Source organism: Manis javanica, chromosome 10, assembly GCF_040802235.1.
Source record: "Manis javanica isolate MJ-LG chromosome 10, MJ_LKY, whole genome shotgun sequence".
Taxonomy (NCBI): Eukaryota; Metazoa; Chordata; class Mammalia; order Pholidota; family Manidae; genus Manis; species Manis javanica.
This window is the reverse complement of record NC_133165.1, coordinates 63,087,445-63,110,695: the sequence shown is the minus strand read 5'-3', so window position 1 is coordinate 63,110,695 and position 23,251 is coordinate 63,087,445. Positions and strand designations below refer to the sequence as shown.

The following is a 23,251-nucleotide window of genomic DNA, read 5'->3' as shown; positions in this document are numbered from 1 at the left end:
ACAGACAAGCCCTCTCATTAAGGGGACTGATACCACAAATGTTACAGGAAGTCAGTGGTGTGGTTAATTTTATCAAACTAAGGCATGAAAATATGGTCCATCTTTATAATAACTTGCAGAGAAATAGGTAATAGCCATGAAAATATTTTATACTTACTGGTTATTTCATGGAAAGGTTTTCAACCTTAGGGATGAGTAGTTGATGTTTCAGGTTCCTAATTTTCCAACATTTTCTGTGATGCCAAGTGTCTATTGGTAGCGTGCTTTCCAACAATTACCTTTGAAGAATGCACTCTCAATTCCTTTCAGGTAAAAATGACATCTCACTAATGAATAACTGCCTTTTTAAAAGAAAGTCAGGTTCTGGAAGGAGCATTTTGAAAGTGTATATTTGGAACTCTTTCCACTTGTGTGTGATTCTTATTGCCAAAACAATGTACGTGCCTTACCTTAAAGAATCTTTCACAACTGAATACTTTTAAAACTTAGGATCAGAATTTCAAAATTTTTCAATCCTGTTCATTGGATTTTCACATTTGCTAGGTATTTTGTAAATGTTTGAATAATCTACAATGATACCTTATTGACACCTGGGACTATGAAGATCCCCTAACCAAAATTCCAGACACCGTGGTTCACCAGTGATTAGGAATAAGAGGTGAGCGTCATGATTCATAAGTGAGCCCAAGACAGCCTTGCCATTGGGATGTCACTGGAAAGCAGTTTTCAGTTATGTCTGCCATGTAAGAAAGTCTTACAGTGAATTGAATTTAGATCCATACCTGCAAACAGTTTTACAAACTGTAAAAGCTAGATATTTTTAAATGATGTATTCAAATCACACTGCTTTCACTGAAAATATTACTTAAAATCTTACTAGTTTAGTAAAGGTAAAATATTTTGGTACCATTAAAATAACATTTATTTTTCAATTTATGTTTTAAAATTTTTTATCTCATCTTTGTATATATTTTAGAATGTGCATACTCTATTACTACAGTGATGGAAGCACATAATTTAAAAGCAAATTTACATACTAGGTGTGCATGCTCAAGAATTTTATATTTACAGAGGTCAGGATCAAAACATCTCCATTTAAGAGAATGAGCTTTGGAGTCAAATGGCCCTCCTTGCATTTGCCCTAGAACTTTCTAGATCTATAATTATGGTGAAATTATTCAATCTCTCTCTCTAATATGTATATATACACATACACACACACACATAAACACACATTTTTTTAAACTGAGGTTAAATGTTTTGAAAAGGAGAGGGAAGCAAGTGAAAAAGCATCATATCATGAAACTATCTTGCAAAACCACTATTTATGAAAATAACCAGAAGTGCATCTGAAAAGTTATAGCCTACACAAGTCCCTTATTAATTATTGCATTCTCTTGTTTCTCTGGACTACCTTGTTTTATTCTCCTCTATGTTAAATGTCACATATTCTTCAAAACCCAGCTATGTTTCATCTCTAAATGAGACTTTCCTCGACTGCCACCCTCTCTGCTACACTGCTTTCCTATGGTACAATTTGTTCTTCTCCCGAGTTCTAAGGTTCCGTTCACACTTCTGAGTGACCCTATGCAACACTCCAATCCTGTGTGTAATTAGCTGCCTGCCAGTTTTTCCAACCAACTGCAAGCATTGAATCTGACTCAGTTTTAGGTTCCTCTGCCTAGCACAGTGCTTGGCATCTAGTTTAGTGCTCAATAAGGGTGGGCTGAATGGATGACCCTGTACAAGGGAGGGAAGCAGGAAACATAAATAGAAATTGTTTTTTAATACTGTCCCCTGGTAAGGTCAAATTTGTGATAGGACCTAGTGGGGAAAAGACTTAGCAGTTGTAAAACTTTGACATGATCTACAATCAATATTAGAATTCTGGAATTTGGTACTGAGAAAAAAAGTCAGAGGGAGATCCCAGGAGATCTTGCAGTTTTTTCCTTAAAATCTCCTTGCCTTTTCCATAAGGGCAAAAGTAGAAGCCCTGGAGTAGAGAACCAGGAACCCCACTGGCCATGTGTGGGGAAGAGGCCCCTCCTATGTAATTGGATGTAAAAAAAGAAAATTTCTTTCAGGCAGGCACAGGATTTTGGCTGAAGTTCAGCCACATACCTATTCTAAGCTGAACTTGGGTATAACCCTAATAATTACAGTTACTCTTTAGAAAGAGCACCCAAGAGGTTTACCTGGAGATTTTTTCCAGATGTAAGCAGGTATGTGGGAAGCACAGTAATGAAGATGTAAACCGGATGAGGCCATTTTGTGGCCCCATAGTCTTCTCTCCAAACCCTCGAAGGCTAAGAGATGTTTCCCAGCAATCACAAGGCTGATGCAACTCAGCCATCTAACACACACCAGATGCCTGACTAGCCTTACAAGCTGTAGTGTTAGAGAAGGGGGGCTGGGGGGTGAAACACCAAGTCTGAATGCCTTCGGTTATCAATCTGTCATGAATTGTAATCAAATAGAAACAAACCACTTTATTACATCAGCTCCTGGGGTAGGTACATCCTACACCCCTCAGCCCTGCTCTGGGTGTGGCCAGAGCCCTTGGGAACCTGTCCCCCTCCTTCAGGCTGGCGTTGCAGAGTCTCACTGACTTAGTGACACTGGTAAGACACCCACCTCCACTCGCAGGGCTCTGCAGATGAGGAGAGATTAACTCATCAACTATGCCAGAAATGGAATATTTTGATCAAAAGCATCTTTAATATCACCTCTAGTCTTTCTTTTCTCCATATGAATGCAGAAGTGGGTTTTTTTCCCCCTGTGATAGTTAGAAATCATAAGGAGTATTAAAAATAGTCCTTAGGGAAACATAATAAAGACAAATAAAACTCTCTATCACTTAAGTATAAAGTCAAGGTGTATAATGCTTAATAAGCCCTCTCTGAAATAAGGCAGTCACACTGCAGAACATGTTTTGAAAAGGCAAGTTGCAACTAACTTGAAACAAAAAAGGAATGATAAAAACACATTTTCTACCTCTGTGAAACCTACCTGCAAATGAACACTGTCCACATAGCCAGTGTTCTACACTGGAGGCAGGTTAGTGTTGAATGGCAAGCACAGATTTTAAACAAACTTGTATTTCAATTTGGTCGTGTACTAGCTATGCAATTTAATTGCTTTGAGCTTTAGCTCCACAAGCTATAAAATGGGAGTAAGACTATTTACCTCATATTAGAGATACCAGATTACTTAATACACAGCATCATGAAGGTAAAAAGGAGTCCCATGGCAGGATTAAGAACTTTGGGAATAAACCTTTAGGCAGCTACACTGTAACTCTGACCACTCTGTCCTGTGCTAATATATACAACCTCTATTACTTTGGCTTTCTAGTTATTTCTACACCTCTCTACACCCTTGCCCTGTCATTACAGTGTTGAAGTAAGCACTTAATAATTACTAGTTAACTTGTCCTGCTTCTTATTTCTGAAAATCTGCCAGCTTCCTGCCCAGTCTGGATGACACCGCCAGTTAAGTGTGTGTTTGCTGGAAGGGGAATTACAAACCTTGAAATAAGAATGAGGTTCCCTGGCATCCATAATCAGACAAGTTAGTGTGGTTCCATCATGAGTCTGAAATTTGGGAAAATCTTATGTGTGCCTGAGGCTCTGATTTGGTTCCCAAATCTCAGGTCACTATGGCCTCACCCAGTGACTCGGGAAAAGCCCGACTCACATGACAGACTTCCAGGCTTCTGGGCTCAGAGCTGCCCAGGTCAGAATTCACACTCATCTTCTGGCCTTGCCTTTCCAGGCTGGTCCAGGCTAAGGCTAGCTGCTCCAGAAGCAAGTGGACAGGAACCGTTCTTGCCAGAATATTCTTCTATGGCAAATGGTACTTTTTCAAGTCCCACATCAAAGTGGTGACACTTCTGTCATATACAGTGCACAGTAAACTTCAGTTAGAAGTCAGCATGGGGTGCTTATAAACCTTTCTCCAAGAACAATTTTTAATACAACCTTTTTTGAATGCCAGCATCTTCTGGACGTCATTGCATTAAAATCTGGGGAATAACAGAAATTTTCTGACCAAAAAAAGAGTCATGACTCAGATACACACCTTTGTAAAAATCTCTTGATGGTTTAAAAATAAGGTGATGATGAAAGGTATAGGTACAAGGAAGTGGAAGAGGTAGATGGGAAAGGTCATATGTGAATTTACACAGAGATCTGTTCTCTAGTTCTTGGAATTGCTGAGCAGAACCCTGCCATGGATCTCCTGCAGTTTCAGAAGGACACTCGTGAGCACCACTGGGCAGCCCAGGTTCACCCTGGAATTGCAAGCGGGAGTTGAGGTGGTGCTGGCTGATGAGGACAGGCCAGTCTTCCAGAGCAAGACAAATGGATAGCAAAGGACAAGAGGAGCTGAAAAGCATGGAACTTTGGAGAAACTCTTCGACCCATCTCTGTAGGAAGACAACAAGTGATGGATGACAAAACCAGTCCTCTCTGAGAGTCATATAAATACTCTTTTAAAACAAAGTGAACTTTTCTCACTAAAAATTCCAAGGCAATGGTTCTCAAACTTGATCACGCACCTGAACCACATGGAGGGCTTGCTAAAATGTGTGAAGGCCCCACCCACAGCCTCCTTGCAGTATGTCTTGGGGAGGGCCTGAAAGCGAGTATGTGTAGCAGGTTACAGGTGATGCTGAAGCTGCAGACTGGGGACCACACTTTGAGAAGCAGTGTTCAAATTCACCACATGAAATTGCTGGCCCACAAATATTAGGATCCCAGGAAAATGATCTAAAGAATTGGCTTAAAAACGAAAGTCCTGATCACCTCACTTCTACTCCCCCAAATAAACAACAAAACAAACCAAAAAAATTAAACAATTACAACAACAAATAATATTATACCAAAATTCTTCTGCAGCAATGACTTTATAGGTGAATTCATCTGTGAGCAGTAGGGAAGGCAGAATGTATCTCCCTTGAGACCAGCACTTGACAATAATATGGGTTTCCCGTCATATTCTTTAACGGAAGCCTAGACATCAGCATTCCTGGATTTTTATCCATAGAGTTATCATAGTGGAACTCCCCAAAGCCCATATTTTAAGCACAAAAACACACACAAGCTGCTGAAGGTTTTGCTGAGGTGAGGTGAAGGTTGAGTAATTCTGCAAATGTTTCCCTTTCCTCCAATCTTTCAGATCCCTGGAGGCCTTTCCTGGGGCCTGGGGTTCGGAGAGCTGGAGTCGACCCTGCAGTCAGAGCCCCATCTTGCAGTGGCCACATCAAATAAAAGGCCCCTGTACAAACTACAGACACATCAAGCTGGGGAGGAGGTAAACAGAGATGCCTATGGCAAACACCACCGGATGATCTGTGCTAAAACAAGGGGAATCTTTAGGAATCAGAGAAAATATTTTTATAGAGAAACTTTATTGCATAATTTCTGTATACAAGAAACATAGGAAAAGGGTTTTTAATGAAAATTTCAAGTCATTTTTCAAAACCTTTTGAATTTTTTGGAGAAAAGTTATTACAAAGCTATCTAAGGCAAAAATAATATTTGACCCTCATGACACATGATAATTCCTTTGATCATGTTCTATGTTGATAGTGAGGCATTTCCAATTTAATGAAGAGGGAGAAGCTTTTAAACTGCTATGTCATTTGCATTAAGAATTTAAATGCATCTAAGAAGTGAGAAGTTTTAACACGCAGACAAGTTCTCTAGTACAATATACACTGCTGCTTTCCTCAGATCCATTCTGCATGACTGCATGGGGGCACTGTCTACACATTGGCAGGAACCTGTCTCCTAATGGTACAGTAACGGCTGGAGTGCAGAAAGGGAGAGTCCCATGCATTTCCTACGTGAAATGGCATAACTCCCACAGATCACATACACCTCACCATATTGACTCAGTTCATTGCACTCCATATCCCACAAAAATAAATCTAGCACTCGACAGCTGACATTATTACTCACTGACGTTTTAGCAATATATTTCTTTAACATAAGACAGAAATATATTGAAATTTGATACCACTTAAACTCAAAAGCAATCTGGAATTAAACCACATGCATATACCCCACTTTTTTTTCCCCAATGGATGCTGCATTTTTTTAAGGCTGCATGGTTGTTGGAAAACGTGGTAAAAGAAAAACCAGCTTTCCTTGAAACAAAGAGTAAGGATTAGGAAAGGAATTTTTGAGAGAAAACGGGTAGGCCCTATAATAAAAAGAAATAGTGAGAACAGTCTCTGGGGAGAGGAAAGAAGCCCTTTGTTCATCTCCCTTTTCCACCCCAACACGGTGGCCGTGTCCAGGGACCCTCAGGGCCACCACGCAGAGCTGGAGTGACATGACAAGTGCTGCGTGCCCTGGGAGGATGGACTGCACACTGTGACAGAAAAGTGACCCAAAACACACTTCTTCAGCACACCCCACAAGGGATTCTTGGATTTCTGGGAAACCACCATTGGACCTCTCTCTACAAGATCAGATAAGGCTTCTAGAATGGTCTGGGCCCTGAGGTTCCTATGGTCTTAAATTTTACATCTCACTTCTGGAAGGGAGTGAAACCTGTGAACTGCAGAGGGTTCCAGGCCTGAGGTGAACATCCTAGGAGCTAAGGGAGGAAGAACATAACTGTCCTGGAATTGCAAAGCCATGGTGTGTCACGACAGTGAAGAGTCACTGGGATGTTAGGGCCTCACCAGGAAGTGTTTGTGGAGGCACAGAATATTGTGCATGTGACCCACTGACATTTTCATTTGTCACAACTTCTCATTTTAGTTTTTCATTGTTTCTTTAAAATTGTCAAGTGTTCCTTTTTCTTATTTTGTCCTGGTGCTTACAAGGGAAGATGTCAGTTTTCACAAGCTTTCAAAGATTTATGTAAATCCTATTTTTAAAAAAATGTTTCAGGGTTAGTATTCAAGGCTACAAGCACACTATGTATCTGTCATTAACTGTGCTTTAACACCTGGCTGTGGCAATCTCAACTTAAATCATCGCTGCTCACTCCTGTGAGAACCTTATTATGCACAATGACATCCATCCCACCAGACTAAATGTTATACAGCAACCCAGCAGAGTTCCTCAGAGTAAAACCAGCCATATCGCTACAAAGAAAACTTCCTGGTTCTTCGCCCAACTGTTTCCATACCAATCAGCTAAGTCAACCTCCTCTCTGCTTCTTTCCATTTCAAATGCCTGGGCTTCAGCCTTTGAGGCGATTAGAACCAGATTAGTTTAATTCTTACAACACTGATCTTAATTGTATAGAAATATAGTAATTTTGCCCTGAGAGTGCCAATTATTTTACAAATACCGTAAATCTCAATTTCTACATGCAGAATAGGAATGGAGAAGCTGAAAGGCTTGTCCCTTGCTGAATAGCAGATCAGTGTCAGGGTGGGACTTGAGCTCTGGGCTATTTCTGCTGTAAACTCTACATCTTTCCAGGGTTCCCGGAACCTTTGTGCACAAGGTCACCCCCTTTGGGTTTGTCTGTCACTTGCAGTATCTTAACAGTTTCCTGCCCAGCACTGGATACTGCAGTAGCCAGGACTTCCTCCGTGGTCTTCTCTGCTCTCTCTTAGTGCTGCTGCCCTCTGACGTGTGTTGTCCCAGTATCTTACTTGACACAGTGGAATTCGTCTGAGCGCCCGACCAGCTGCAGCTGCTCTTAGGTGTGGAGGGGTGCACTTAGAGAAGGCAGTGGCGGGTGTCCTTCCTTGTGGGCTTGGGGCACAATGGGGCTCAGCATTTTATAGTTGTCTTACATTCCAATGTTTTCAATGGAGAATTAAATAAAATAAAGGCCTAACGTGAGGTAATGTTTACTTCTCTGCCACAACTCTTAGTGTGCCCTTTCAGATCTGGCAACAATTTAACATAAGGAAAGACTTTAGACCTTTATACCCTTTCAGTGAGAATAAACGACCTTAGCTCAAACTTTCCACAAAGCTGGAAGTCTCAAGACATCACTCCATCCTTATCTTGGGTCAATCTGTACCCATGCCTCCAGTCCAGCTCTGGTCTCTATACCACACAGAAGACCTCCATTTTTATGTTTGAAGACCCAGCACCTTCTGCCTCTTAAGCAAAGGGGGAAAAAATCTCAAAGGAAGCCATGTGCTCGAAGAAAATAATGTCAAATGGTACTTAGGTGGCTTGTGCAAAAGTTTCACAGAGCAGTTGCCATTCACTCAAAGTCAGAAACACTTCCAAATCTAGTCAATAGCAAAATACATTGACAGCCAGGGCCTCTGTTTAAGCAAAGAAGAAAAATAGCATAAAACTGCCCTCACATTTGTTGAAAAAATATATCTAAGATAGACAATTCTGAAATTTTTTTAATCAGCTGTGCATTCAGTACACTTGTTTCCATCACTCTGCACTACTCTACAGCTCTGTCTTGTCTGCCCTGCCGGGGCCGCCCCCGCTGTCACCTCCGGTGGCACCTCTGCTCTCTGCAGGTGTGAAAGACAAGGAAGCCGAGTTCACGCAGTATCTTTTGCCGGTTGGACGAGGCCCATCATCAAAAATATGCCCAAGGTGAGCACCACACTGAAAGAGAAGAGCAAAATGTAAGGGAAAAGCGTGTACAAAGCAGGCTTTGAGAGGAACTCACAGGAAGCAGTTTGAATGGGTGACCAGCCCACAGAGAAATGATGGAAACCATGGCGGGTGATTTCTAATCTGCCTGTCAATAGCTGCAAAGGTTTCTGGCAGGCTCTGCACCACAAGTTGAGAATAAAACACACTAGAATTGTGCATATCAGAAATCATTTAGGAGCCACTGTATTTTTTAATCCATGGAGTCTCTCGGTCAGCTGAAAAATGACTACAGTAATTTTATGAATTGAGTTGACCTTTGATCTCTCCTCATAAGAAACATGCCAGAATAAAATCTCTCCCCCTGGCATGACTTTAGGCTTTGGATGGGTGGGCTTCAGATATGCAGGAGTCCACTGTAAAAGATACTGTTTAACTGGCCATGACAGAGGTGATGTTTGCTTTCACAAGCAGTAAAACTTAACATGAGACAAGCATTGGATATTCTTGGAACCCAGCAAAGCCGCAGCACAGCTCAGTAGTTTTATGTCACTGTCACCAGTACTGCTGAGTGTGGCAAATGACGGTATTCCTGTCCACCCCGTCCTTTTCTCTCCTGGTTCTCAATAGGTGGAGTGCCACTGCCTTCTTTACCTATGTGAGATCTATTATGTATTGAAGGAATAAGCTGTTTAGTTCAAATCCATGCTACTGACTATCCAAAAGGCTGGGGAACCAGGAATCCAGGGGCAGATGGAGAGATGGCTGGTTATGATGGTGTTTAAAAGAAACCCATGTTTCCCCAAAATGGCTGGCTCCCAGAATAAAGCCCTGTGCTAACAGCCCCGATGCCAGGTGCAGCCCTAGGAGACAAGAGCGTGTGTCACAGCTGCCCATCTCCCGTCCTATCTCAGTGGGGACAGGGACGAAGGCCAGAGATGTAAATGCACCACATTCAAACAGGCTGTGAAAACACATCATTCGTCATGCGACAAGAAACCAGAGCCTGGGGTAAATGACACAATTCATTTATTTAACAAGCATTCATGGAGTGCCTGCTACATGCCAGGCACTGTTCCAGACTGGAGGTACAGGCAACAATCCCTAGCCTCATGGAGCTTACAGTCTCGTGGGAGAGGCAGACACTACACAAAGAAATAAGGGAGCTGTCAGGAGTGGTAGGTGGAAATAGATGCTCAGGAGAAATTAATAAGAGGAAGTGATATAAAGTGACCTCTTAGGTATGGTGGCCTGGGTTAGCTTTCCTGGGCTGGCTTTGGAATAAGAACCAAAAGAAGTGAAGGAATGGATATCTAGGGGAGCATTTTGAACAGATGGAAGTCAAGACTTAAGGATAAAATGGGAGAAAAGGCATATAGATGACTTATGAATTCTTCTCACCATGCTTGTTAGGGGCATAAACCACTTCTAAATTACAGGGAGAGAGAGTAGGAATTGAAAGGGAATAAGGTTGAGATACCACATGGAGATGGGAGAGAGGTGAAGTCAGTACAATGCAAAGAGCTAGAATCTCAGCTTCCCCCCTTGAAAGTGCTAAATTCTCCAGGGTTCTCTTGTTATTAATGAAGAGCACAAATAGCAACATTGACTATCTGGCACTTCCATGTTAAAAGTACATTCTTATTTTACTGCTAACACACTGTGTCAGCTTATTAAAGAACTAAAAATGAACCCTGAACTGATTTGATCTATTGCCTGGAAAATATGAAACAGGCCTAAAAAACAAATCTTGCATTATTTTACCACATTCTATGCAGGTTTAGGAAATATCAAGTCTGACAGCTCAGACTGCTTTTCTTTTCTAAAACAATTGAGGCCAAATTTTCAGGCATCAGCAGCTAGGATGCACCAGTAAAAATGCATATGCGTACCTAGTGGATACCTATTTCTGCCTGCCAAGAGAGTCTGTGTGCAGGCCAACAGGAACTAGTGCTCTCAGTGACCAGTGTGCTTGCACAGCCACTGGTCTCACATGCAGCCCTAGCACTTCAATCACTTGGCATCTGAGAGGTGGAGTTTTCACACAATAGCCTCAGGTAGGTTTGGTTTTTTTATTAAATGAGAGAATACAACTATCTGGGCAAAACAAATATTGCCTTTATCAGTCATCTCTTGGGCATATTTAGAAGACGGTCCCATGTACGGTACTCCAGAAGTAAAGCACAGAAGGGTGTGTGTAAAACCGTTTAGGAGTGTTTACATGGCCTTCATTTCCCACATCATCTTTAAAAAATCCAAATTAGGGCATTTTAACCTGTTGAACCGAGTTAGTTATCAGTCTGAAGTTTCATTTGCTCAGTCTGGAACTGGTGTTTTGGTTAAACAGAAAGGAAAACACAGATTCTACATGTCCCCAATCCAGGCAAAAGAGAAAAGAAGGCAGGAGGGGGACTGGTGGTGAGGAAGAGAAATCACAGTTAGGGAAAGGCAACAAAAACCATTTGCGAACAATGCTGTGGGTCTGGGGCTTGGATAAGGAAATCCTCAGAAAAGGTGTGAGTCCCCTCAAAAGGATAATGATCACTTCCTGGTGCTTGTCATGAGGTTCTCTGAAAGATTCCCACCAGGTCCAGATAAGCGAGGGAGTGCAGCACTTCAACACACAGCAGGGTGTCCGTCTCTGGCTATGCCGCCCTGCGAATGCCCGCCTCACCTCTAGCAAGGCTGCGGGGCTCTCTAGCAGAGGGAAGTGCCATTTCTTCTTCCCCCCAAGTACACCCAGGCTTCCATCAAAGTTTATCATGCCCGTTTCTTTTAAAAGCACATAAGCCCTGAAGGCTCCTCCTTGAGGGGCATGCACATGGAGCCCATTCCCTCAAGGTCGGAGCCCATTCCTTCAAGGTCGCACGCCTGGCCGAAGGCCGGGATGATGAATGGAAGTTGTCAGTGATGCACTGTTTCTTCAGCCGCAGCCAGCCCTGCCTCCCTGGCCCCAGCCAACTGGCAATGTGCTGGGATCTCTCGGCACACCTGGTTGTAACTGAAACAAACTGGTTGCCCGGTGAAGAAATCTTGGAAACCTGCTGTTAATGATTCATTTCAGGGTAGAATCTTTGGTGTGCATTTTTAAAGTTGCTTTAAAATGCTTATGTATTTCTCTTTACAGGTAAAATACAAACCCTAACCAAGCAGCCTAGCTTTCTTTCTGAAGAAGCATGAGATAACTGTTCAAAAGAAAATATTTTCATTCCCACAGGAATCCTTTATCACCTAAACCTCCCACTCAGAAAAAGCTGTCAACTGAAGAACCTGTAGAGAACCAAAGGGAAGAACCCCCATGAAAAAAGTGGTTGAGCATCAAATACAACATAATTCCTTAAAATCAGACTGCAATTCTCAATTGTGTGCAGAAGAAACACAAATTGTGCATTCAACACAGTTACATATTTCTGCACTGATGTATTTCTAACTGTCCTGGAGGGGTTTTTCTCCCAGCTATTCCTAGGATGTTTGGAGCTTTAATATTGTCATTTTCTCTTATGTGTTTGATCTACAAGATGAAGCAGCTTTAAAGCAGGGCTCTTACATGTGGGCACAAGGGGCAGGATGAGAAGGAGAGAAGAGTCTAAGTAGAAAAGCAATTTACTTTGCCAGTAGTATCCTGTTTTCTCCCACCGTTATTGAAGACACTTGTGTGAGTTGGGTTCTTTTCCTCTGTGCTTATGATATTAATCTTTTGCCAAGGAAATGATTGTGAAGTCACCAGTTTAGCATTATGATTTTACTGAAAGATCAAGAAAAAGAGAGATGAGCTGTGAGTCTGAAACCCTATTGTAACACATGGGTATCTTTAATCATCAGTAATGTATGAGTTGTCATCTGTAAAAGATTAACAAGGTTTGGGGGTCTTAAAAAAAGGCTTACCTTTTGAAAAATACTTTGTATTGGTAGATATTTACCTTTCTGTTGATTTGGCTGACTTGAACAAATTAATAATGATCTAAAATAAACTTAAGAGACTCTACCATAGATTCAAGCAGTCATAGCTGCAGTCATAAATGGACTTTAGCCTGGGTAAACTCAGAGATCTGAAGGTTTCCTTAAAGATGATTACAAAAAATTTAGTGATTTATTGGTCCCATTTGCTGCAGATGTAGAATTTTTATCTAAAGAAGGAAGAATTCCCCAAGTATTTCCAGAAGGGACTTGCTTCATTGAACTACAGCTTAAACCATGCAAATCTTACCTCTTTGCACTGAATTTAAACTCCTGACAAAGTGCTGCTAAACAGGCTGGGGTCTGAGGATTAGGGAGAAGCTGTCAAACAATTATTCATTGTAGTCAGGGAAACTGGAATAGAAACAATGTATTTTATCACTAGCTGAGAAATGTAAATTAAAGTTAAGGTAAATTCTTTATAACTGAAAATGATTAGGAAATTTCAAGAGTCTAGGGAAAGATACCGGTACCCACCAAAGTGGGCAAATTTAAGATAAAGATCCTTTTCAGAAGAGTTCATTGGAATATAATCCCTCAATTCAGTAGGTAGACTAGTAAAAGGAAACAAATATGGTCACAACAAAAAACAGAATATAATGGGGTGACCTCTTTCCTCCACAAGCAGGAATCCTAATGGAGGCAGTGAAGAATCTCCACCCCGCTTGCGTATTTTCTGTGCTGTTAACTTAAAGACCAGGCAGTGTGCTAGGTTTCTCTCAGCAAATCTTTCAGGACTTGACTGCAATATATTTCTGAAAAATGCTGATAGTAGTGGAACCAATCTCACCTTTCCATTTATAGTAAAATACTATTACCTAAGAAGTCAGTGCACACATGGAAAAACTACAATGTTGTATAAAGAAGCGGCAACTGGTTACGGCCCCCTACAATTCCTACCGAAATATGAGGCCTAATTCACTGCATAGTGTGATCCATATCATAATTCAAAGAAGGAGAAGAATCTCCAGCACTAAACTGAGAATGAGGGGCCAGGAGACCAAAAAGAACTGCCATGTAGCCAGGCAAGCAGGCTGAGCCTACCGGTTTCCTCCACGGAAGCTCAGTCCATCTGTATAAATGGCAGTAAAAGAGCCTTCATGCTTATAGATAGTCCATCTTTGCCACAGGGAAAGAAGTATTCCACATAACACAACCAGCTGAGAATGCCTATGAGACACTAAAGCATCTAACAGATTCTTCACAAAGCAAACCACACTGATGCATTCCATCCAGAGAAAGGACAAGCCATGTGAACTCAATATACAAGAGTTTTAGAAAGAGAAGACACAAATCAGAGTTTTCCCACACACTGTCACCACGAAAAAGGAGGAGAAAAAAGACGAAGGGGTCAGAAGGAAGGGGAGAGACTGCACAAACTGAACAATGGAAAGCAGAAAATAAACTGAAAATGAAAATAGTGTTAAGAATGAGAAAGTAGGGGGTAAAATACAAGTGGTCAGTTTAGCATGGGAACCATTAAACCAGTTATTTTAAGTCAAGATAAAAAGGATGAATGAAAAAATGGAGAAGAGAAAACTAAAGAAAAATAAACAGAAAATAAGTGTGTGAGCAACACAAAAATTAATGAAGAGATTGAAATTAAAGACACCCAGCATTAAGTGAGCGATGATCATCCCTGTGTGGCAGACGCCATGTTCCATCTACAAGGGGCAAAAAATCCATCAAATGGATCATCCTTGAGGGCTAGACACTGATTATTTTCTGCGTGGGATTACTTTACAAAGCATTTATTTTTATACATGTCTTCATGGAACAATTTTACCCCCTCTTTGTTTTAAAGTTAAGGCTTTTTTTTAAGAAACGGTGCAACACTTTTAAATATGAGAAGTAATGGTGGTGGGAAAAGAAGCCAAAAAGGAACAGATGGGCATCAGCGCTTCACCCAACTATTAGGGAAGGCCCCAAGGGATAGACAGGCCACCTGGGCCTCACGCCAAAGGGCCAAGAGTATGCCTGAGTCAGCCTGGTACCTTTTATCAATGTTGCCTATTTTTGGCATAGTTTGTGAGCTTCATTTCTCTTGGGTCACTGAAGGACACCTTCATAATGACCTTTTCTTGACTGCTCATCTCCGGGATGGGCCCACAGAAAGGAGGAAAGTTTATTCCAACTGTGGACTTTAAGAATTAGTCACAAAGACATCCGAAGGTAAGGCCTTAAGGAAAGTTATTCTCTTGGGCCACACTTTTTCTGTACCTGTTTTAGTTGGTAGTCAAAGGATTCCTGTTTGAGAGTGGGTTCTGAGTTAAAAGGAGAGTTAAGTGAGCATAAAAATAAAAAGACAAATAAACAACTGCTAGCCTTAGAAGAGGTTTACTAAGTAGTATGTGCCTAAGTTACAAATTGTTGTGTGCCATCCTACCCTGTTGCTTTTTTGTCAAATATTTTAGATTTCTGGGTAATCACAATTTGTTTTTGTGGAAGTTATAAAAATAGCAATTAAAATTCAATTGACTTCAAGACTGAATTAAGTTAAACTAACTGTTGGGGGATCATAGAATTTTTTTCTTTTTTTCTGCATTTCAATATGACTCTTTATGGTGCATCCATCTATCTACCATCTGTCTACCCACTGTAAAGAGCTCTGGAGCTAAATGCCTCAATTCAAGTCTCAGTTCTGCCACTTAATTCTACGTAAATTTACTCAAGTGTAACTGCCCTCATTATGCCTCAGTTTCCTCAACTAGAAAATAAGAATCACCATTTCTACTCCATAAGGTTACTGTGAGCATTAACTGGGGAGTTTTTAAAAATGCTGATGTTCAGGCCACAACCAGCTAATTAAATTAGAATCTCTGGGGGGTGAGACCCAGGATCAGAAAGTTCCACTGTCTTGCTCAAAGACTCATATCTGAGAAATAATATTGAACTGAAAATGTGACATATAAAATATGAAGTCTGTTTTTCAAAGGAGAGAGTGGTCTTCACACTTAGAAAACAGGAAACTTGCCAGCCTTATTTAAAAAAAAAACGAAAACAAATTCATCAGTCAATTAGGTTCAAACCAGTCCACCTCCCTACTTGGTAGTAAATATGCCACCTACTCCCTAAAACCCTTGTGCCAATGGAGGAGGGTGAAGGGCAGGAAGAAGAATGCTGAGGGAGGTACGTGTGGCAATCACTTGGCTATTGCAGCTGTGCTGTTCTTGACTGCTCATCTCCCGGGCAGTTGGACCGCCTCTACCTCTGATATGTGCAACAGCCATGGCCGGCAGATTACTCCATAGCATCAGTGAATTTCAGTGCCCAATACTCAAGACTTTACATTTCACTTATTGAAAGCAAATTAAAATGGGAGGACCTACTGTAGAATGGAATGCACAGTTGCTCTTATTCTGCGTCAAGAAGGTTCTGGCTATGTCTCTGGGTTTAACTAAGAATATCAACAAATTCAAGTCTCTTGATTGGGGTGACAGAGTAACTATTTTTGCCTCCTCCTCAACACATGTTCACTCTTCTGTAAGAGCCAGCATGACTTGGTTAGAGCAGAGTGGAAGGAACTAATTAGAAGATCCTTAAAAATGAGGATAGGTCCATATATGAGGAGAAATAGAGAAGGAATTCGCTTATCAAGTTTTCCTATCCGGCCTGCTTCAGCCTACCACTGAACTTCCTCTTCCCAGTGCCGTTGTACAACCTCCCTCATTTCTCGGAGCTTTGCTGGTGTGTGTTTGCATCATTCCCATGGGGGTATTAGTACTGAACAGTGGGTACGCAGAGCTTCAGGCAGAGAGGACTAAACATCAGGTTATATAAGGCCACATAATGGAATCTTCATATGCCCTAAGAATAGCCATTCCCCACTATACTAAGTCAACTGAAGATAATTTTTCCTACCAATGATTTTGTCTAATAGCACTGAAGCCAATGACAGACATTTGATTGGACTTGCTAAACACCCAAAGACTGAGATAACATTAGGACTTTACAGAGACTTCACTGTGCTTGTCCATCCCTTTTGTGATCAGTCACTTGGCCTTAGTTGCTGTATGCAGCACAACTAGGAGCCTTGAAAGTGTCTGCAGTGCAGAGTGAGCAGTGTTTTCAGGTGGGATTAACTGACCTGAGAGCAGCTTGTTTCCACCCTGTGCATCCCGTAGGAAAAGTCATCTGTGAATGCGACTGCATCAGAATTGATCACATCATGGAATGAAGGCCAACCTAGGGGCAGGAAGGTACGAGAAGGCAATCAGAGACGGGAGACACACAGCCTTAGGTTACAGTGCATGCTTCAAGAAATACTAAGACTGTAAAACTTCAGTATATGAATCATGCTTAACTTTGTCAACCTGGAAAAAAAGGTCAAAAGGTGAAGGATAATATATTTTGCAAGACTGCAACTATTTTTTAAGAATAACCTTTTCCTCACATTCAGGTTACAGTTGCATTGGGATTTTACATTTAATGAAACATCCTTAGACCATGTAGTAGTTTTCTCTAGCATCCCTGAATGTATAAAGCTCTCTCACACTACTTCCTCCTCTCTTCAAAGTCACCAGCCAGACCCTAAAACACTAGGAGCCTCACAGTGCAATGTTCTCCAAAACACAGTCCAAGTGACCTGCCTGTTGGCTTTGCCCTGTCACATGCCTTTTCAAAGGAAGCACACTTTCTCAGCACTTAATTTGGACTGTTAAAATATTTTTAAAAATGAGTATTCTGTTGTTTCTACCTTAACCTAATTTATCAGGACAGGGGTATCTGGAAAGCATAGCTTCTATTTATTTTATGGGCAAGAGGCTTGCTCCCTTCATAGGAGTCACAGAGCAGTGCTCCTCAGGCATCTCCAGGGGGTACCTTCCCTCCACTAGCACCTTGTTCCAAATTTTATTTGTTCTAATGACTTAAAAATACACAGCTTTAAGAAACTCAGTGGTAAGGAGCCCATGAGATTGTATAAATGTTTATGACTGTACAGCCAGGTTTTGTGGTCAGTACTTATGGGGATGTTTTTACATATTTCCAGGAAAAATGTCTGCAGTTTCTGAGCTGATGCCTGCATCCCCAAAAGTGATGAAAGAGGTGGGATGTTGCTGACATTGCTGGTGTAATTTCTTTTTTTTGCTTTTTCAGTAGCCAAATTTATTCCTGCAGAAAGAAGGAACCTGTTTAAAAGCATGGTGCTTTGTGTTAATACATCTACTGAAAAAAACCCCAGAATTTAGTCTTCAAAAATATGATTTCCAATTTCAAACAAAACAAATTAGCTTAGGTCAAGTTTTAATAGGAAACTCCCCCAGGCTCCTCCTCCCCACTCCCCACAGTGCAACAGAACACCTTTCAGAGTCAGGGCTAGATTCAACGCCCAGAGTTTAAACTTCACTATTCCTTGATATGAGTTCAAGATTGCTGCACATCACCAGGAAAACCTTAACCTTCTCAATAACATTCCACAAAAATTCATTATGCTAGGACACATGGGCATGCTTAAGGAAATGTATTTCTCCCTATTTCCTGAATTCTAAAGAGAACCTGACACACTCTAGGCTAGTAATTGGTTTACAATGACACACTTAGGTGTTCTTTGTTCAGTGACCGGAGTGCCGATTGCTAGTAAAGAGAGGTTGGCTAGTAAAGATGGTGATGTTTGAGGACACTGAAAAATAATTTATCTATGAAAAGAAAGAGAACATCCTGCATATTTTTTAACCTTCCATGCCATAACTCGTTTGACTGCAGTTTATGGCAACTAATATTATGGGGGCACATGCTTGATTCAGTAGTAATCATGTAAAGACTTGGGAGTTTTGTTTTGTTTTAATCTACCATAAAGCTACTCCCCTCCCCCACATACATTCTCCCATTTCTAGAATTCAAATTAGGCATGGAGAAATTATATCTGTGTGTGTGTGTGTGTGTGTGTGTGAATACCTCCCCAAGCTATGTCTGCATCTTATATACACTTATCTTATTCTACTGATCACACTGGATTTGTGATTTGTTTTCAGGCTTTCCTCCCTGACTAGGCAGAGTCTGAACTCACTAACCTGAGTCTTTTCACTGCCTACAACACTGTGCAGTACAAAGGCACAGCTCAAATTATTCATTCAACTGATTTCTAATTAGCCTTAAACAATAAAACTGGGCTGAATAATTATGGTACATCATAGAGTCCCACAGGAGACAGAAAACATAATCATACTCCTTTTATACAGACTAGATTAAGAAATACCAATGCTAGTTTCTTACTGGCACATCCTACCTGGCTCAATTTCTGTAAGTAAGTCTCTCCATGTAGGTGAGGTCACCTTATTATTTATTTAGGATGGTTAAAAACATGAAGATCAGCTAGGCTGCTCACTTTACAGGGTTTTTTCAGCAGTGGGGTACAGAGTGGAAGGGAAGTTACTTGCTAATGTTATACAGGAAGTAGTGGCAGAACCAGAGACAAAGTCTGAGTTCTCTGACTTTGGTCTACGGCTCTTAATAAAAGGGCGAGAGGCTGTTCATATGAACACTCTAGCAGGAAGGAGGTTGCAGGTCTAAGAAGTATGTTCCCTGCGATGTCTGGATTCATTGTGCCTGCCAACTGGATTGACACTGTTGAACTGAGGGGTCTCTAGGTGGAAGCAGATCATGAATGGATCCTGAACAATACTGATTCTCTCACTTTCTAATAACCACACTATTTAAGGGAAAATCCAGGAGTAATGATGTAAATGATGTAATATAATTTGGGACAATAGGTTATTTTTTATTCATTTATCTAAAACAACCACAAAGACAGAGGCTCGTCCTGAAGCAATAATACTAAGAAAACTGTCAATTCTATTTCGGGTTTCTTAATTCTAATTCTTTCCTCATAATTGTGAATCACTGCCTACTAAAGGTTTGGGGAAGAAGGGAATTGGTGTCAAATGAGCTATTCAGCCACAAAGCAATACATTTTGTCTCCTTGATTTAAATATTTATAGAATCTTCCAGAAGACTATATTCATGAATAGAGCAGGGTGAAGAGGAGTGACATGGCACAGAGGACCTCAAAAGATGTCAGTGTTTCTGGGGAAACTGTAAACACTTGACTAGTTTGTTGTTTACCATGGCATTATTCAAACATTGGAGGAGACACTAAAAAAAAAAGCATTTCAAAACTTGCCAAAATTCAGTGTCCCTTTGCACTGTAGAAGAAATGCAGTTGTCAAAATGGAATGTTGCTATGTCACCTAAATCTTAATTCATGGAGACTGACAAGGGAAACCAATACGAACATACAATCCCATGTGATGGAACACATTACTAGAAACATGGCCAACTGCACCAGTAAGGTTAACACAGGAGAATGCTGAGTTTTCTGGCAAAGTCTCTCAGAAAAAGCAAAGGTCTATAGAAAGCATCCATCAGAAAGGTAAGTCCTTATTGACAATCAAACTAAGAAAGACCTTCACCCCAAAATAAATTGGCAGAGAAGCCACAGCGATGACAGCACTTTGAAAGCGGAATTTCCCCATCATGTGAAAGTATTTAAAGGAGGAACTCTTCACTGCTGTAAAAATCCTCAAAGGAAACCCTGCCCCTACTCCTAATAATAAGGCAAGTGCTTCAAAGGGTGATAGGCAAAGACTGAAGCAATCTGGGTCTTGTTGAGAAAATTATCTTGAGCAAAAGGGGGAGGGGGATGTGTTTATGTCAGTTTTGACATTAAAGAAAGACTATCCATCCTCCTTTCTCTAGGATTTCCCTTTTGGTCTTCTCATCTAACAAAACATTATTTGTTTTGGATGCATTCCATGCACTTTTTAAAAGAAAAGTCATGTGAAAACCTGTATAAACAGAGTTGGCTCACCCACCCCCAAAACATCCCTTTGCTTCCATTTGATGAGGTTGGATTTGGATGTATTATCATTTTATTTCCAAGAATAGAAACTGTTCTTTTAAGATATTGGCCTGTTATTATTAAGAATATCTTACATTCATTAAATAGATTTTCCCCTCAAAGAATTCTCATCTTCAGTAGCAAATAAATACAGGTACTACAACTAAAGCAGACAGTAACAGTTCTGCTTCAGTTTTATCCAACCAGCAGGCTAAATTAATCTGCAGACAAACTTAATATTGCTGGTATAATGTGAAGCAAATCCAGGATGTGGTGTTTATATCTCAGATATAAGAGCAAGTGATCCAGTTTATTTATTAATAGTAGCTCCTCAATGCTTGCTATCATCTACACTGCAATGGTTATGGTATTTTATTACACTACAGCAAAAAAGAACTAGTCCTTCTCACCCATAATGTAGCTTAATGAAGCTGCTCTGAGTCTACTGGAACCCATAGTGAATAGTAGCACAGCTCTCCACGAGTAGTGTTCTTTTGACAAATTTTAAGTGTTTCATTCCAACTGCCTCCTGAGAAAAACCTTCTCAGCTCTATGTCCCAACCTTTCCTCCTTCTTCACAAAAATCTTTGAAATAAATTGTTAAAACTAGCAGTGGATTATAAACAAGTTGAAGTCAGTGCCATCTGTACCATGTTTAGGAAATGTGGCCCTTATTCCCTTGCTCTTAGTTTAATAAATATTGCTATACAACTTCCACTTCCCTACATCCTCCCGCAACCCCAGACAAAAACTAGAAACCCCAGTAAGTTACCTACGTGACCCATCAGCAGAACACAGCAGAATCTACCATGACCAAGAAGTCATTGAACCAGAAAGTAATTTCAAATATTTTGGTATCTTCAAATGCATAATAAACCTGTGCACAATAAATCCCAGTTGGGCTTGGGTGATTGTTTAATAATGATATGTATTTGAGCATGGTTTTGGTGAAACAAGCTGGAGATTTGCAGATCTATATTTTTATGTGTATATTAATTTGCACAGCTCTATAATTCTAGGGCCATATTTCAAAATTTGTAGCTGTTACTGTCTCTGAAGCCAAAATCTGTTATCCTCATTGACTGTAATTTACCTTAATAGCTACCTCAAGCTAAATAACAAAACTCTTTATGAAGACCCCCCCGCTAACAAGAATTGTTTGAAGTTTAGAGCTCTGATTCTTGCCCAGTTATTCATTTCAGTTGACACTTCAAGTATAACTTCAATCTCACTTTTAAAAGGATGATTCTCTATTCCTCTTCAAAGACTCATAAGTTTGTGAGAATCAATCAAATATGAGTGTAGTAGAAAATCAAATAATGCGAGATGACTTCTAGTGAAATATTCAGTTTAAATTCTCCCCACTCCTGTGGACAACCATGTTTAACAAGTTTTTCATTTACGTCTAAAAAATGTTTATGCCACCTACCTCTTGATTCCTTCATTTTAAATCTGTGCTGCCCAGTATAGTACCTACCACTTACATGTCACAATTTAAATTTAAATTAATTACAATTAAATAAAATTAAAATTTGCAGTTCCTCAGTCACACTAGCCACATTTCCAGTTCTCAACAGTTACACGTAGTTAATGGCTACTACACTGGCCACCATCATTACCACAGATATTAAACATTTCCACCATGAACAGGGCTGTTTTAGACATTAAAAATTGATTCTTTCTGTGAAAAATGAAAATTTAGTATTCATACTTATATTAACTCCCCTCCCTTCCCTTTCCAATATTGATTATATCATTTTTAATTCATTGAAAACCTTGTTTAGTATACCTGCCTCTTGAACTAGAATGTAAGTTCAGTAAGAGCAGGGAGTTGGTTTTCTTTGCCAATGTATTGCCAATCACCTAAAACAGAGCCTGTGATATAAGAGGCATTGCAAAAAACTATCTGATAAATAACAAACAAAGGCATGGCTACCCTGTATCTTAGTATCAGGACTCTCCACTCTGTACGGTGGCCTTGGCACCCCAGTCCTCCCTTCACATACTCTCACCCCCATTCCTAGTAAACAGCATTGGTATTACTATGCGTATGTACAAGGTGATTGCTGAAGAGCTAAAGAGTGATGGGATTCTCTCTCTTTGGCCAAGAGTCCAATTGTCATAATCTGTTTTCTTACCTATCATGTTTTCTTTTATTTTCTGCTTGGACCATGACTTCACTATACATCTGTATGAAATTTCTCTGTAATTCAACATTCTAATTTTTGAAATTTTAATTACAGCTATTTCAAACATAAACAAAACTACACAGAATATTAACAGTATCCGTGATTTAGCAGATACCAACAGCCTAGATTTAACAGACAACATTTTTTCTAGATTGGCTTCAGATTTTTCCCTTTTTCTAACAAAATAAAATGTCACAGTTTTAGTCATATAAACTTTCTCCCTTACTTCTATGCTTTCTAGTGCCCCAAAGATAATTGTTCATGAACCATTTCTGTATTGTTTTGATTCATCTTCTACATATTTCTACATCCATAAACACTATATAATGTTTTAAACTTTTAAAAATTTATATAAATGACATTGCATTCGTTTGATAACTTATGTTTTTACATCAGTCCTGGTCTCTAGTTGTGGTGTTCAGGCTTTTTTTTTTTTTTTCACAGCATCGTCTTATTTTTTAAGTGAAAGATTTCAAGTGACTGTGAGAACATGAATTAGAGTTGTTTTAGTTTTTCCATTATTCTGTAAAACATCTCTGCTTCTTCTTGGGCAATTGCTCTCTTTATCTTGCTTTTTGCCTTTCATGCTCTACATTGTCTTTGTTCAACCATTTCTATTGAAGAATGAAGGTGTGGATCAGTTCTCCTGTGCTATCAGAGACAGTACGGGCTTTTTTCCTTACTAGCCTACTCTGAATAGAGAAGCTGAATGGAAGTTCTGGGAATAT

The 23,251-nt window shown here is 40.2% G+C and overlaps 1 protein-coding gene across 4 annotated transcripts in view; it reads right to left on the bottom strand.

The window, feature by feature from the left end:
* Positions 1 to 8,320: 8,320 nt before the first annotated feature.
* The window catches only part of MSRB3 (methionine sulfoxide reductase B3), a 179,996-nt gene continuing 165,065 nt past the window's right edge, over positions 8,321 to 23,251 (bottom strand). For all 4 annotated transcript variants that reach the window (XM_017661728.2, XM_017661729.3, XM_017661731.3 and 1 more), the window contains 2 exons: positions 16,585 to 16,682; positions 8,321 to 8,552 (listed from right to left, as the gene is read on the bottom strand). In XM_017661728.2, coding sequence (XP_017517217.1) covers positions 8,388 to 8,552; positions 16,585 to 16,682 — 263 coding nt within the window. In that variant the 3' untranslated portion in view covers positions 8,321 to 8,387. The remainder of the gene's footprint in view (positions 8,553 to 16,584; positions 16,683 to 23,251) is intronic.